Below are 15,125 nucleotides of genomic sequence, written 5' to 3'. Positions count from 1 at the left end.
ACGAAATTAAACGCATTTGTTCAAGAATAAAGGTTGATCGAAAAGTTCAAGGCCTAAAAAGCACACAATTAAGCCTCGCCTCGCTTATTATAATCAATAAATTTTCTGAAACTTGAACGCAGCAAAATTAATTAATAAATTCTAAACAGCTTGTTTTGTATAGTTTGTATTATTTAAATTAATTTAGCTATTATGTTTAAGGTTCCTCCTAAGAACTTAAGAGCGCCCCACGTTCATTTAATTATGTTCAAAAAAAGAACAGAAAATCAAGTAAAAGCAGAAACCGCAGCTTGTGAATTGAAGCAGCGTAACGAATCCAATCCAATTCCATTCCATTCAATTTCATTTCATTCAATTCCATTCGTTTCGATTTGTTGTGTCTTTAATTCGATTCGATTCCATTCAATGCAATATCATAACTCAAAGCTAAGGTCAAACCAAGTTGGCTGGATGCTTGCTTTATTTATAGCTTCCAAATTTTTGGTGTTATTTAAATAGATTGATTATAGTATTTGTTGCGCTTGATTTCTACTTGGTTTAGTTTCTTGGCAATTAGCATCTTCATTGTTGAACTCGGTTTTTATTTCTTATTTCTTGCTGCTCTATGTGGTTTTTTTCTTAATGGTGAATAACGCATTCACGGAAGCTTCAGTTTCGGCTTCTTTAAGCGCTGTGTTTGGACAGAATTGAAGATGCAAATGACGATCTTGATGATAATGATGTTGAGATAATGATGATGATGTTGCTGTTGTTGTTGTTGATTATGGGGCTTCCGCGCTTGGAGCGCATGATCTTGTTTAAATCTTTGAAACATTTTGAACACTTTGAACATTTGATGTCATATGCATCAAATTATGGAAATGCCTATATCGACGCCTATTGTAGTTGATGAAGATGCCTTTTGATCTGATGGAATGGTATTGTCTATTAGTTGCTTAGTCACTGAAGGTCGCTGGCTCGCATAAAACTGTCAATCACAGCTGACAAAATATCGAACAGCCTACGGGGCGTATGCGCAATTTGCATATACAAACAGACAGTCACGTACAAATTTTAACAAGAATCTCTCTCTCCTTCTTAAATGCTATGATTAGCCATAATCATGGTTATTGGGAAAACTGGACTGGTGTGACTAAGCCAGGCGAACAGTTCGTGGAAACAATTTGCCGCGATTTCTGAACTCGCCAAGGTCAAAACTGGTGCGACTATCGCAGGAAATGCATGTAAAAACCGGCTACTAGGGCGAAAATGATTAAAAGGCCACTGAATAAAAAAAAAAAAAACAAAATGCATAACATGATCAAGAAAAAAACAATAATCACAGCAGCGGCAGCGGATGTTGATTTATGCAGCAGATGCAATAAACGAGGTGCGAAAAAAAATATAAGACAGCAGCCGCGGATGTGTTCAAGCAGCGAAACAAGCCAAGACCAAAGACTACTTAAAATTGTTAAAAAAAAATAAAATTGAAATAAAAAACACACACATTGCACAATGTTAACAAGCTGCAGAGTTTGTATATTCTATGGATTGCATCAATTATGGCAAATGTATGAGAAATAAAAACCCAATCTAAGCCAAGCCTCGGAACTAAAAACAAGCATTCGGAACCAGTGCGCTGTGAACTGGTTCAGCTGACAAATGTCTGCTTTTGACACGTGTTGAACACACATTTTAATTAATTAAATAAATATTTGACTTAGTTGATAGACGTTGTGATTGTCACCGAAAGAAAAAAAAAAACCTGTATAAGAGCCAAGCAATTCCAGTTTTCGTATTAGCTCCTTAAACCAACAGTTGGGAATACTTCAGACAAACTAAAATAGGGGATGCCCAGATCGCTGACGTGTATGTATGTTGGCATATGCTCATGTATTTAATAATGTTACACACTTTATACGAAACGAAGATTAGAGATCTTTAAAGAAATTTATAGAATGCTGCGAAGATATGGAAGATTTTCTGCTTTACAACAGATTTGTTCTTCCTCCAGGAACTTACGGGATTCCCTGACAATGTAAGCCATTGAGTGGCTATACAACATATTAGGAATTTAGTATCTTCCAGATAAAGAGAGGATTTCCAGCAATTAGAAGCTGTTAAAAGAGCTATACAACATATTAGAATAAAACCTCTTTCAGATATATCTCTGACCAACAACATTCGAATAGAAACTCTTTCAGGTAAAAAGGGATATTCAGCAATTGGAAATTTTTAAAATATCTATAAAAAGGAATATTTGTACACATTTAATATGCCCAGCTTTCAACAGCTGCAGGGTATCAATATAAACAATCATTAGAGAATTAAAATGTTTCAAAAAGAAACAAAAACCAATTAACAAATTTCCCACTTTGAACCGAAATTCTGAATTTTTGCGCCAAAAAAAAAATATGTTGACTTCCGCAAATGAGCGAGAATTGCGGCATCATCGTTTTGGCAATAATAAATACGAAATTCGCACAGATTTTAACACAACTTGGCTAAGTGTAATTAATTTGAATTTGGTGTTAATTTTCGTGGCCCAATCGACAATTCACAGCTATTGCTCGAGGGGGCCAGCCCCCTGTTGGCTGTGGCCTCCCCTTGGCTGTGCATCCAGTTAATAAGACTAATTAAAAGTGTACAATCAAAGCACAGCTGGAACACCAAAACTGGGTCTGTCTGTCTCTCTGTGTGTCTGGGGACTGGCCTCTAATGTGGCACGACCACGTGAGAGGTGCGCGAATCCGAATCCGAATACGAATCCGAATCCGTTCAATAAATTTGTTTTCTATTAAATGCTACTAAATGGCAAACAATGGCGCCACCCAAACAAAAACCACACTCAAACACTAACACACACAGAGGCATCTTTTCATGGTCAATTAGCAGACAACAGAAATCAAGTCAGCAGTTGTTGGCCATAAGGTCAACGCTGATGCTGAGCGTGTGTCACCGGTTCAGCTGGCCAAAATGTCAATGCTTTTTTTGTGGGCCATTAAAAAGGATTTGAGTCTGATTGTCGTTTTGTCGAGCTAACAAACTTGAACCCAAAGAACCCGAACTTCGTGTGCCAGTTTGTTTTTTTTTTTTCCGATCTCCGTAAATTACATAATCAAAGCGTATAGAAATACATTTGCATATTTATGAGCGAAAATAAAAAATAAAAAGGCTGACATAAATGTCAATTTTTTTTTAAGAATCTTCTCTGAGCGCCGCCAGATCCGGCTGGCACCGACAAGCACCAGCTGCTTGGAGCACGCCGAGACGCGACTTCATGTTAAGCAATATTTATGAGAGCAAATACCAAATATTAATAGCTTATCCTTTGCCAGTTCATTCACATGGCAATTAAAGAAGCACTCACACTGAAAAAAATCAATCGAACAAAAAACAAGTAGGAGTACTCGAGACGAGAGTGCCCGACTAGCAGATACCCTCAAGCTGTTGCTTTCCTTCGCCACATTGTATAGAAAATGTATTCTTGATTAACTCGGTGTTTGTAGTCCGATCTTTAAATATTGACCAAATATATGCTTATAAACGAGACCTCATGGAAAACAAAATTAATTTTCAATATCGGGGCGATTAGTCTAAGGTATCGAAGTCTGATGTGCCTAGTTAAAAAACGAAGTCTCAAAAACGATATTTATCGATACTGTGACAATGGAACGGTACGAAATTTCAAAACTTCTTGATTATTTAGTTGTCTGTCTATTAGAGATATTTGCACCCAACTATGATACCCTTCTTAACCATATTCAATGGGTTTAGGGTATACCAAATAAATGAGAAGAAAAAAATAAATAAATTAACAAAATATTTGGCTTCTACTTTGAGCGCGTGCGATGAGCAGCCGCGCGGAAGCCAGCACACAGAGCCCACGGCGACATTTCGAAAGGCTTTTCAAGATCAAGGCCTAGTAAATAGCAACTGACAATAGCAACAATTTAAACAACAATAGCAACAATAACAGAAACGACAACAACACTTGACAAATTGATATATGAAGCAAGCGCCAAAGTCATCGAAGCCATCGCCATCAAAATGATGCGTAAAAGGTGCGCCAAGTGTTTGCATAAATTTTGAAATACACGGTATTTGTTTTGAGTGCCAGGCACTCAGCAACTAACAACAATAACAACAGAAGCAACAAGTATAGCAAATGCTTAAGTTAAAGCTATTAAAATTGGAATGATCGTACTACAGATCGCAGCCTGGGCAGCAACAACAACAGCGCCATAACAAACAAAACTTTGCCTTTAAAACAAAAGTAAATAAATAAAATTCGCAGAAAAAAAAAAAATTAAAAACGACAAGACAAAAAAAAAATTAGTTATATATATGTATATAAAGATACGCTGGCCATATAAATATTTATTGACAAAAGTTGTCATTGTCTAAAGATGTTCTGAGTTCATTTACGGTTTCTGCTTCATTCCTTTTTCTTGCCTGCTTCTGAGCATTGCACTGCACAGTGAAACGCAGCTGATGTGCATGCAGAGCTGACTAAATAAAATCGTTTATAAATGAACAGGTTTTGCCATCGTATAAGTTTATACAAATTATCAAATACTTTTAAAATGCAATACGATGGCGATTTGGTTATTGCTGTTTGCCATTTAAAAAATTGTATCTCACAAGCGGGCACAACTGTTGCACATCATTTCAATTATGATAACTACTCAAGACAAGATGCGAATCAATGTGCGGCGATTGCGGCGAGAGAGCGCAGCCAAGCCAAGCTTACGGCGCAGCAGCTGAGAGAGCGCAAGCGAGAGCGTAAGCTTTGACAAAAGTTCAAGCTGCAATGCTCTGCACAGGGTACGAGCTCTCGCTCTCTGGGCAGCAAACGCTCGCGCTGGTATTGAATGTGTATATATTTAATATCGGGGAGTGGCAGCCGCCCATTTTGCCAATTGGAACGTATAAAAGCCGGCTGAGCTGCTGCCTGAATATTCGTTGCTATTCACATTTGCGTCTGGTCTCGTCTCGTCTGGTTTTGTCTCCGGCGCAACAGCGGAGTCTCAGTTGGACCACAGAGAAACGAAAAAGTGATTTTTTGTGGTGTGAAATATAAGAAACAAATATAATATCAAAAGGTAAGCAGACTGGCGCGTTCAAGGATATTCAGTGTGTTTTGTGTATGTGTGCGTGGATCATATTGAAGGACTTAATGCAACAGTGCCAATAAACATTATTGTGTTGAACAGTTAACATACAATTATTGGTATATATTCCACATATACAATATCAAAAGTGCTCTGTGCAAGGATGTGACAACTGATTTGGATTTGTTATGGATTAAAAAGTTGCAGTAATCTTGACAAAACAGAAAAACTCAAATATGTGCATGAACTATTTCCTTGGAAAATTTATTGAATTTTTAAGATTTAAGTAGATTTTTTTAAAAATTCGACAAGAAATTTTTAGCTGTATTTAAAACTAAATTTGACAAAAACTCCGACCGTTTGGATCTCTAAATTCATTATAAACGGTTTTTTGATTGATTTGAAAATCAAGTTTGTGTGCCAAGTCTTTTGTTTTTTACGCACAAGTTCGTTGGCCCAACTAAACATTCTTTTGCCAATTTCGACTTTACAGTCAAAGTTCATTGACTCAGCCTATTGTTAGCTTGAAACTAAAACTGTTTAAAGCCTTTACTCAAAAGTAACCATATCAGAAAACACTTTAAGATATAGAGGTTAATATGTTTGAAGAGCAAATTTGCTAAGACAATAACTGAACATCATTTTGTATATAGTATGTTGTAAAAATTTGAGGCCCGAGCGCTTTTGCGCAACTTGCAACATAAAACTTCCAACACACCAAAAATGTACATGCATAAATTATAGACAAATACGAGAAAAAATGTGTGCCGACTTGGCATGCATATTATTTGGCCAGCAGTCATAAAAAGGGCGCATACCAATACAAATATTTAAATGTATCTACATATACATATCAGTTTGTCGGCTGATTGATATTGATTAAAATGCATGAGCCCATGAACAAAATACACAAAGCCAACAAATTACAAAACACATACACACACTGGGAAATACTCGCAGAGATATTGAAATGCAAGTTTCCAAACTGCATTTATTAGGGCCCGGCGGGCGTGTTTTTTTTTTTTTGAACTTTTCACTACCAAAAAAAAAAAACAAAACACACTCGAAAAAATCGTGTTTGATGTCAAATCCATAATCGATCGCGCAACTTTTGAAAACGTATCAAATTTTCATTATGCACAAAATTGGTTTTCAATTTCCAAATGTCGACGGCTGATAAGCCCTGCGGCAGCCGCGGTGACCATTAGGCGAACCATTAATGATTCATGTTGCAAAATCTCTAGCAAACGGGAGGGGGTCAGCAGCTCATGAATACCCCTAATGACAAAGATCACCGCCACACACACACACACACACACACACGCACAAGCAATAAAATCAAATTAACATGCAAAATTTCAAATGTTTGTCGCTTGTCGAACTGGCCCCCGACAGGCATTGAGCATTGATTGATGGCATCGCATAAGGAAGCAGCCGCGACAGTGGGTGCGCTTTAATCTATATGCAAAAGACGTGGAAGGTTCTAGCCAGCGTCACAAAAATGCTAAAATCAAAAACAAAAGTAAAAAACAAACCCAATACAAAAGTCAATAAAACCAGTTAAGGTCAGCTGCTGGCCAGTGCTGCCAATTGGCGCTACAAAAAAGTAGCCAAATCCACTGTTAAAAAAAAAAAGCTATTAATTGAGCTGCCAGAAAATAGCTAAATCTGTTTTAGATTTCAACTAATTGTGGCCGAGTGCCGCCGAATGTAGCCACATTTAGCTAGAAAATGGCTGAATTGGCAACACTGCTGCTGGCCCGGCTAGCCATTGGGCTTAGCTCTCTGGCTTGTGTAATCAACATGTTTGCAGCAGATGCTAAATGAATTTATATTTATGAATAATGTGACGATGGCAATGTTGCTGCTGCTGATGCTGATCACGTTGCCGATGCTAAGCTACAATAAAAATAAAGTTTCAAGTGTCGCCGTCGCCGTCGCCGTCGACGTCGCCGTCGCCGTCACTGAGGCAGTGTGTCAGTGGCCGCTGCTGCGACGCGAAACGCCTCGGGCAACCGGTTGGTTGGCACCAATGCATCCTTGACATAAAAACCATGCGCACCGAGTTACATCTTCGATAAGCCAATACACATACACACACACACACACGCACGTACACACATGTACAGCGGCACGCAATCAAAACAAATTTAAACAACATTCCGCACACGCACTGCGCCCTGAGCTTGTAATCTTTGCAAATTTCCCCGCTTACATATATTTAATATTTTCTTCTTCTACTTCTTTTTTTTCTTTGCAGATGAAAGTCACTTTGGCGTTAGCGACTTTCTGCCTGGTGGCTGCCTGCGCCAATGCGCAAAAGGGCAGAACCACAACAACCACAGGCACCAAGCCGGGTCGTTTCCTCTCACTGCCCGTGCCCGCCAAGTGCGCTAGCCGTAAGTATTTCATTATATATGTATGTATATTGCTGCAAATGTGGCAAAAAGTAAAAGTGTGAAACGTTAGAAGAATATTAAATAGCACACATCCAGCTTAGTTGCCAAGTTTGCACTTGAAATTGTTTAGCAATGCGACGTGTGGGTGTGTTACGAACAGCCACAACAATTACAATATATATTTAATTGTGTTAGGTCGGGGGCAGACACGGGGCCGGGTGGGCGCCTGAAGGTCGCTGACGTGATCGAATTGTCGCCACCCACGCACTTTCTTTAACTTTGCTTATAAGACGTTGTGTATTCGGATTGGTCAGAAGCTGCAGCGTTGCCACCCCGCTGACAGGCACAATTATAAGACACACTGAGACACACACACACACAGATATATATAAATCCTGCAAGTCACCGCTTGCATTTGTATTCAAACAAAATGCACAGCAGAGGATTGCGAAAATGCAGCTGATAGATTTAAGATGCAAACAATAGCGTCATCGCTGCACATCCGGTACACTAATGAACACAGTTAGCAGTTGGCACTAATTAGGCAGCGCACACACACACACACACATATACATACATCAAAAAGCATACATTTGTGTGCATCCCGTTTGAAACTGAAAATGCAACTTAACGTTTCTATTTTTTTTTTTTGGGCAACAACGTCATCGCGTCGCAACGTGACGGCCCATAAAGTTGCATAGCCAGTTTGTTGGCGCTGCTGTGGCTTAGATCTTTTCATCTTTTTAGAAATTTCCAGTTATACAAGCAAGCACAACTTTAAAGTTAAATAAACTAATTAACTATTCAAACTTAATTACCTGGTATAGACAACGTCGACGACGGCGTCGCTGCTCGTTAATAACAACTCTCAAGCATGCAAACTGTGCGCTTGCTTATTTAATTTACATTTAAAAACGGATTTTCTAAGCCCGCACCGCAAGCAGAGATTGAGATTCTGTTTCGATATATCTATGTATGTATGTGTGTATGTATATGTGCACAGTTCAATGTATACTTGGGGAAGTTGTTTGGCAATGATGCAATTGGGAATTTTATTTATATTTTCGCACTGTATGCAGGAAAACGCGCCGAAAGAAAGTGGGGTTAATGCGCGCCAATGTGACGCGTTGTTTTTATTGCCTTGACCCGCAAAGTGAGGAAATTGCAGCAGTCTGGCAGCATCGGCATCGGCAGCAACAATAATAATAATAATAATGTGCAAACAATGGCAAATAAGGTCATTATGTTAGAGTTAAGCTGATTTGACGTGAAGTGAGACGGCGGCGGGCGAACGAACAGGCATAAGGCAATTGCAAAATTGACGGCAGCAACTGCGATGGCAGCTTTAAAGCCGCTTAAAGCGCGCCTAATGACGCGTGCCGCCAGCAGCAGCGGCAGTGGTAACAAGAGGCGTGGCACAGTTGGTTCGCGCCAAAAATAAGAAAAACAGACAAGCTAAAAAGCCAACACAGCAGCAGTAGCTAATCAAATGGACGCTGCTGCACTGCAGTAGCCGCAACGGTGGCAGCTCAGAGAGGCAGCGATGTGAAACAAGTTTCGTTTGTTTGCCGAGGAGCAGCAGTAGGAGGAGGAGGAGATACTGTAAGCGTAGGGGTACGGTCGGGTAGGTGGGGGGTGAGATTCCATTGTTGGCTTAACCAATTTTTTGTTTGGCAAATGGAAAACCTTTTGACACACAGACAAAGGAAAGCGGGCAGACGGCGAGGCGACGATGACGGCATCAAACGGAGGAGCAGCATTAGCAGCAGTATGCTGCATAAATTGCTGGCACAGATTGCGCAACTGACAGTGGGGGAAGTTGTGTAAGCATCCGCGGCATGTTTTGCCCATTACGCGGCATACACTCGCGGCATCGCATTGAACTCGAGGGCGTGCAGCCATAGCCCCTGTACTATAACTAACCGAACTTGTGCTCGTCTTGCAGGCCCCAAGGAGTTCTCCTATCGCGGCAAAAACATGTTCCTAAGCACACATGTGCCGGCGCTTGCCAACAGGAAGGTCGACTGGTTGGATGGTCGTAATCTGTGCCGCGAGTACTGCATGGATCTGGTCGCACTGGAGACCCAAGAGAAGAACAATCTGATCTTCCGTGTCATTCAGCAGAATGATGTGCCCTACATCTGGACCGCTGGACGCATTTGCGATTTCGCTGGCTGCGAAAATCGTCCCGATCTGGAGCCCAAGCATGTTTATGGCTGGTTCTGGTCTGCAACCCGCGAGAAGATCCAGGCCACCAACCGCATTCCACAGGGCTGGGGCTACAATCCCTGGTCGCAGACCGGTCACAAGAAGCGCCCACAGCCCGACAATGCTGAGTACGACATCAACCAGACCAAGGAGCAGTGTCTCTCCGTGCTGAACAATGTCTACAACGATGGCATCGCATGGCACGATGTTGCCTGCTATCACGAGAAGCCCGTCATCTGCGAGGATAACGAAGAGCTGCTGCGCTATGTGGCGGCCACAAATCCGGGCATTCGTCTATAAGCTACTGAAGTTTAAATGCTTCTGCATTGTTTGTGTAATTTTAAAGCTACTTATTATAATACTCCCTAAATGAGTTCTTTTTGTATAATTTTGTTTTATGTGTACGACGAATGTGCAAGACAAATAGACTTTAGAATTTATAAAAAAAAAAAACCCCGATCTTACATATATAGACATCTAGAGACATGCCGGAAAATTCACAAAACCCTCTTCGTAACTGCCAATTTTACACGTAGAACTCGATTTTTTTGAAACTAAACTATTTCCTTCCTACAAATTGTATTTATATAAAATTGTTAAGTACGACTATTTACTGGAAATTCGCTACGCCCCAAAATCTCTTTGGTATTTTAGTTCAAAACAAAAAGAAAAAAAAAAAAAACAGAACAAGAAAAGGAAAGAGAAAAGAAAAACTTACCATTCGATTGCCCTGCAAAACAAAGAGATTGAATAAAATGTTGTAATTCATAAAAAAAAAATAACAATCATTTAAGTACTTTGGTTTATTTGAGACGCCGTCGTGTTGGTGTTCTCGAGCGACTATAATCCCGCCTAGAATCGGACGCAGAACGACTGCGACTCTTATGTGGGCCAGACTCTCGACTGGAATGGACACGATGCCGTTTACGGCTATGCTCTTGCCTGGTTCTAGTTTCACGCTCATTGCTGCTACTGCTCGAAGATTTGCAGTTCTTTAATTCGAGCTCGGGACTCTCTGACCAGCGCCAGTTGCGCGACTGCGTCTCATTGTCATGCCAGCTGTGAGCGAACATGGTTTTAGTTTAGTCAAAAGACTAAAAAGTACCTGGCAATTACCTGATCTGCTTGGACTTAGGCGTTCGACTGACAGAGCGCGCACTTCCCGGCGTGCCGTACGGCTCCAAACTGCTGTTGAACAAATTGTTTGGATTGCGAAACAAATGGAGATAGCCACAGCTGTAGCCTTTGGGACATTTGCGTGTTAAGGACAAACCTTGAAGAAGCAACAAGTTGGGTAAGAAACAATAATAGCTTTTCAATTATCATTGATACTAATATACAAAATGTACGCTGGCGGTTTTATAAAAGGATACGTAGTCCACACATGCGCTTCACGTACCGCAAACGGCACCACGCCATGCTTTCAGATTGGAGAACTCCACATTTAGGCGCCTGGCTGCATAATAACGACCCTGCAAATTGATGAAGGCGCGCAGCGCAAATCTGCAGAATATACAAAATAATAATACGTTTACTCGCATATAAATAAATTGATCTGAGCATAATTTCAATACGCACCGCTCGTGCGCGTACTCCACAAAAACGTGACCACGCAAATGGGGTAATGTATTGCACACCGTACGGAAATTGACAATTTTGCCAAATTTTTCCAGCTCGCCCGTCGCATCCTTGAAGAACTCATCGTAGTCGGCGCGTAAATCGTGCTGTGTCAGCTCCAAATGCTCGTCAGCGCCGGCGTACTCCTTGTGTGTCGCGTCGACCTGCAGCAGTGGATGCGTGTAGAAGTGGCGAATCAATAGGATCTTTGCCAGCATGGGACGTCTGTGATTGAAGGTGCAACTGTGACCATAACGGCAGCAATTGGTGCGCGTGTAGAATTCGCATAATCGCTCCTCCGGATGCGTTTCGACCACACGTCGCAGTTCGGCTGGTGGACTGCGCTCCTCTGTGTCCTCCATGTATTCATGCATGCGGTGTAGCATCGCCTCGAACTCGGCTGCAGCCGCGTCCGCCAGTCTTTTACTCTCTTCGCGCCGCTTGCGCTGCTCCTCCTGCTGAGCAGCCAATGCCTCAGCTTGCTGTGCTCGCAGGCGATCCACTTCGGCTTCTTGCTGTGCACGCTTGGCTGCATCGATCTGGAACTGATGCTGGGCCAATGCTTCGCGGCGCAACCACGCTTCTTCTTCATGCTGTCGCAAGCGCTCGCTGGCAAGGCGCTGAAATTGTTCGAGCTCCACCTGCTGCTTAAGGTACGCTTGGTATTCGGGATCGGACTCCCGCGCTTTTTCTTCTATCGCCTCGTCTTTTTCCCGTTGACGCGCTTGCTTCTGACGTCGACGATGTCTTTGTTGTTTTTTCACCAACTTGCGCCAAGCTCTGCGAGTTCATAAGGTTTACCAATTGTATATCCAAGCAATTTAACAGTCCTACCTTTTTGCCGGCATTTTTCTCGCTTTGATTTTCATAAAATTGCAGTCACCCTGTAAAATCAATGTGACCACAGCAGCAAAGTCGATAAATCCTTAAATTTCTGTTAGCTTTAACTAACTCGTAATGTCAGCTGTAAATTACGTTCACGCAAATGCGAAATTAAACTTCATTTTTATTAATGGTTAGCATCATCCTATATATCTTTCTAGGAAGCGTTTTTTTTGTGCTAAAAGTATGTTGCATATATAGTATATTTTAGCTCTTTATTACTGTAAAAGAGTTCTCAGGTTAACAACGGGTTAACATTTTCATGGACTGTTATTGAGCATACGTCAGCGCTGTATGTCAGCAGACTGTATGTCAAACATGGTATTTTTGGTATTTCATTGTAATTAAAAAAATATTTTTTTTGGCAACTTACGCTTTTACAGTACGCGGTCGCACTAACCTTTTAATGTTTTGGTCTATTTTTTATGTAAATACTAGAAGAATTACCAAATAAAATACACAGTCGAGGATTTGGCGCTCATTATTCAAAATAAAATAACGCTAATAGAAGTCTATTAAGGTCCCGCACAATTGCACAAATAACAACAGTCCAACAGCCGCCGCCCGAGGCAACAGCTATGAGCAAGGTGCGCAGGCTGTACCATCAGAAATATCGTGAGGATTGGGAGCGATTACCATCGTTTTCGGAGTGGTTGTGCCGTGGAGATGATGGCTACTCGGCGCACTGCAAAATATGCGACGCCAACGTTTTGGCGCGTCTCGCGTCCATTAAGCAGCACCACAACACGGCCAAGCATCAAAAGGCCCTCAAGTGCCACCAGTTCGCTGCAAAGGTAAGCGCCCAACAACAACAACAACAACAGCGGAAGTCGAACCGTTTACAATGAACGCATTTTTTCTAGGGTATTGCGATCAAAATGGAGCCCAGCGTAAATGAGGAGCCAAAGCCAATGTCACAAAAATATATAATTGCTTCGAAGCCAAAACCAAAAGCGAAACGGGCCAAAGTTGATAAAGTTGAATCCATTGATTCGATGGAGCCCGATACATGCTCGAACGATTCGATTCTGGAGGATTTGCTGGGCAACGATGATATGGAGCAGCAATATCTACAGGAGATAAGCGACCAGGAAATCGAACAAGATATAAAGTCCGAGACGATTCAAGAGTTTAAAATTGATGAAATGCAAGATGATAATCTAACAGACGACAACATCATAAGCGAATTTGATCTATTTGGCAAGAGCGTTTCCCTACAACTAAACCACATGGAGGTAAGTCAGGTGTTCGCTATAATTAAGAATACTATTTAATTATAATTGCAATTGCAGCTGGAGGATGCGTTGCTCTGTCAGGAGCGCCTGCAGGTAGTGCTAACAGAATTTCGACTAAAAATCTTGAAACGTAAATCAAAACGCAATTTCTAAATTTGTTTCAACCCTAAACTTATTATCAAGTTATATATAATTATATATATATTGACAGGCATAACTTACTTATATACAGAAATATATGTTTATGTTTATTCCGCCTCGATTTCATCTATAAAGCTGCGGCACTTTTTCTTCAACACTTTGACGGCTTCCAGAAATATAACCTCTGGCTTCAGAGCGCCAACCGATTCTACATTAAATATATAGTGATCGCGTACACGTGCCATTGTGACGGCATCGGCCAGATGCGGATAACGGTAGACATTGCGACTGCAGCTGTCGTAGCGTGCATCCTTCACATAGGCGCACTCGTTCTCATCGATGCCAATGACGCCCGGGGAGAAACAGCTCTGCAGTAGATAGGCATCCTTGCCGGTCACTTCTCTGGTCAGATTGATTTGGGGCAGCAGTCGATAGTAGGCGGTGGCCACAGGCGAGAATTTGGCATGATCCTTTCCAAGGCCCTTGACGGCAATTAGTCGCAGATCCAGCTCGTGCCCCGGACGCAACTGGGCAATGAGTATATCCTCATGTATGCAGCCCACGCTGTTTTCAGTGTAAATCTGTCCTTGTTTGCCCTTGGGCAGCCATTTCAGATGGCCCGAATACACCTTGTGATTCTTATAAATATCATCAAAATTGGATTGATCTTTGCTGGCATCCTTGCGACGCGTGCACTTCACTTTCAGCTCATATTCGAGCGTATCCTGCTCGGTACCCTGCTCCGTGCTCTCCTCGGTGCGATAGGCAAACAGACGGGGATCAGCCCTAAGCGGCAACAGACCCATGCGATGCGCCAGAACCTCATCCTGTATGATCGAAGTGTTGTTATAGATGTACACTTTCTCAATGGCCATGCTCGGCACCTCGCTTAGCATCAAGCGACGAAAGGCGTTTGCAATCGCCGGATAGACACCAATCAGATCAAATTCCAGGCCATTTTCTTCATCATTCCTGCAGTTTGGAATTTATACGGGTAAGGGTACAGGTCAACAATATATTCCAAGAGTCTTACCGTACAATCACCACCTGCAATTTGCTTTTAAACACATCCATATTAAAGACCTCGTCTGCCAGCCCATAATCCTGGGGATCCTGCTTGACCTTGTACTCCTCCATGTAAAGCAACGGCTGTTTCTTATTTTCAGGCATTTTATTATACGTTTAATCCAGAAATAAATCCCAAATAAAAGCAAGCGCAATCGTCGGTTGGTTGCCGCACGTGGTTGTTGTCAAAACAATCAGAGATGCGCTTTCTTTGGCTATTCGTGACTGGGTCACTGTGACTGACAAATTATCAGCCTACCATTCGGGGCATCTCTTATAGAAAATATGCCTAAAATATGGATACATATTTAGTTAGCCTAGTAAGAATTAATAATAATAATCAAAATATTGCATTATACTCACAGCATAACGGCTAAACATACAAAAATCACAATCCCAGTAGTCACTGCGACACATGTATTTGCACAAGATTGGCGCAAGTTGGCAACACTGTGAATGCAGCATTGTGAATGGCAACATTCAGC

At 41.6% G+C, this 15,125-nt stretch overlaps 4 protein-coding genes across 5 annotated transcripts; 2 read left to right on the top strand and 2 right to left on the bottom strand.

Annotated features, from left to right (window-relative positions):
• Positions 1-4,929: 4,929 nt before the first annotated feature.
• Positions 4,930-10,205, top strand: slf (C-type lectin domain-containing protein slf). The gene is made up of 3 exons (XM_002051896.4): positions 4,930-5,084; positions 7,354-7,492; positions 9,438-10,205. Exons 2-3 carry the CDS (start codon positions 7,354-7,356, stop codon positions 9,998-10,000), a joined length of 702 nt encoding a protein of 233 aa, XP_002051932.1. The 5' UTR covers positions 4,930-5,084; the 3' UTR covers positions 10,001-10,205.
• A 280-nt stretch (positions 10,206-10,485) lies between these two features.
• On the bottom strand, positions 10,486-12,288 carry LOC6628790 (U2 small nuclear ribonucleoprotein auxiliary factor 35 kDa subunit-related protein 2). 2 transcript variants are annotated; one of them, XM_032438731.2, is made up of 5 exons: positions 12,152-12,288; positions 11,279-12,097; positions 11,100-11,203; positions 10,817-10,973; positions 10,486-10,759 (listed from the first exon to the last, which is right to left on the bottom strand). In XM_032438731.2, exons 1-5 carry the CDS (start codon positions 12,184-12,186, stop codon positions 10,504-10,506), a joined length of 1,371 nt encoding a protein of 456 aa, XP_032294622.1. In that variant the 5' UTR covers positions 12,187-12,288; the 3' UTR covers positions 10,486-10,503. The 2 variants fall into 2 exon arrangements, with proteins under 2 accessions (XP_032294622.1, XP_015028798.1); XM_015173312.3 differs by lacking the exon at positions 10,486-10,759 and having other exon boundaries at positions 10,817-10,943; positions 11,074-11,203.
• Positions 12,289-12,576: 288 nt separating this feature from the next.
• l(2)05714 (lethal (2) 05714) lies at positions 12,577-13,685 on the top strand. Its single transcript, XM_002051898.4, has 3 exons — positions 12,577-12,993; positions 13,063-13,434; positions 13,492-13,685. The coding sequence occupies exons 1-3, from the start codon at positions 12,778-12,780 to the stop codon at positions 13,585-13,587; spliced, it is 684 nt and encodes a 227-aa protein (XP_002051934.1). The 5' UTR covers positions 12,577-12,777; the 3' UTR covers positions 13,588-13,685.
• On the bottom strand, positions 13,589-15,112 carry Polr1C (RNA polymerase I and III subunit C). Its single transcript, XM_002051899.4, has 3 exons — positions 15,004-15,112; positions 14,609-14,929; positions 13,589-14,547 (listed from the first exon to the last, which is right to left on the bottom strand). Exons 2-3 carry the CDS (start codon positions 14,743-14,745, stop codon positions 13,683-13,685), a joined length of 1,002 nt encoding a protein of 333 aa, XP_002051935.1. The 5' UTR covers positions 14,746-14,929; positions 15,004-15,112; the 3' UTR covers positions 13,589-13,682.
• Between the last annotated feature and the right edge of the window lie 13 nt (positions 15,113-15,125).

The sequence above is a fragment of the Drosophila virilis genome, chromosome 4, assembly GCF_030788295.1.
Source record: "Drosophila virilis strain 15010-1051.87 chromosome 4, Dvir_AGI_RSII-ME, whole genome shotgun sequence".
NCBI classification, from domain to species: domain Eukaryota; kingdom Metazoa; phylum Arthropoda; class Insecta; order Diptera; family Drosophilidae; genus Drosophila; species Drosophila virilis.
The sequence above is the reverse complement of the archived record's forward strand: the minus strand, read 5'-3'. Positions and strand labels throughout refer to the sequence as shown.

Bases quoted from the DNA above. Each gene is read 5' to 3' on its own strand.
- Polr1C (XM_002051899.4), bottom strand. From the start codon at position 14,745: ATGCCTGAAAATAAGAAACAGCCGTTGCTTTACATGGAGGAGTACAAG. The intron at 14,548-14,608 runs GTAAGACTCTTG...TCCAAACTGCAG, and splicing joins TTGCAGGTGGTGATTGTACG to GAATGATGAAGAAAATGGCC.
- slf (XM_002051896.4), top strand. From the start codon at position 7,354: ATGAAAGTCACTTTGGCGTTAGCGACTTTCTGCCTGGTGGCTGCCTGC. The intron at 7,493-9,437 runs GTAAGTATTTCA...CTCGTCTTGCAG, and splicing joins GCCCGCCAAGTGCGCTAGCC to GCCCCAAGGAGTTCTCCTAT.
- LOC6628790 (XM_032438731.2), bottom strand. From the start codon at position 12,186: ATGAAAATCAAAGCGAGAAAAATGCCGGCAAAAAG. The intron at 12,098-12,151 runs GTAGGACTGTTA...ATGAACTCGCAG, and splicing joins AGAAAAATGCCGGCAAAAAG to AGCTTGGCGCAAGTTGGTGA. The intron at 10,760-10,816 runs GTAATTGCCAGG...GTTCGCTCACAG, and splicing joins CCTAAGTCCAAGCAGATCAG to CTGGCATGACAATGAGACGC.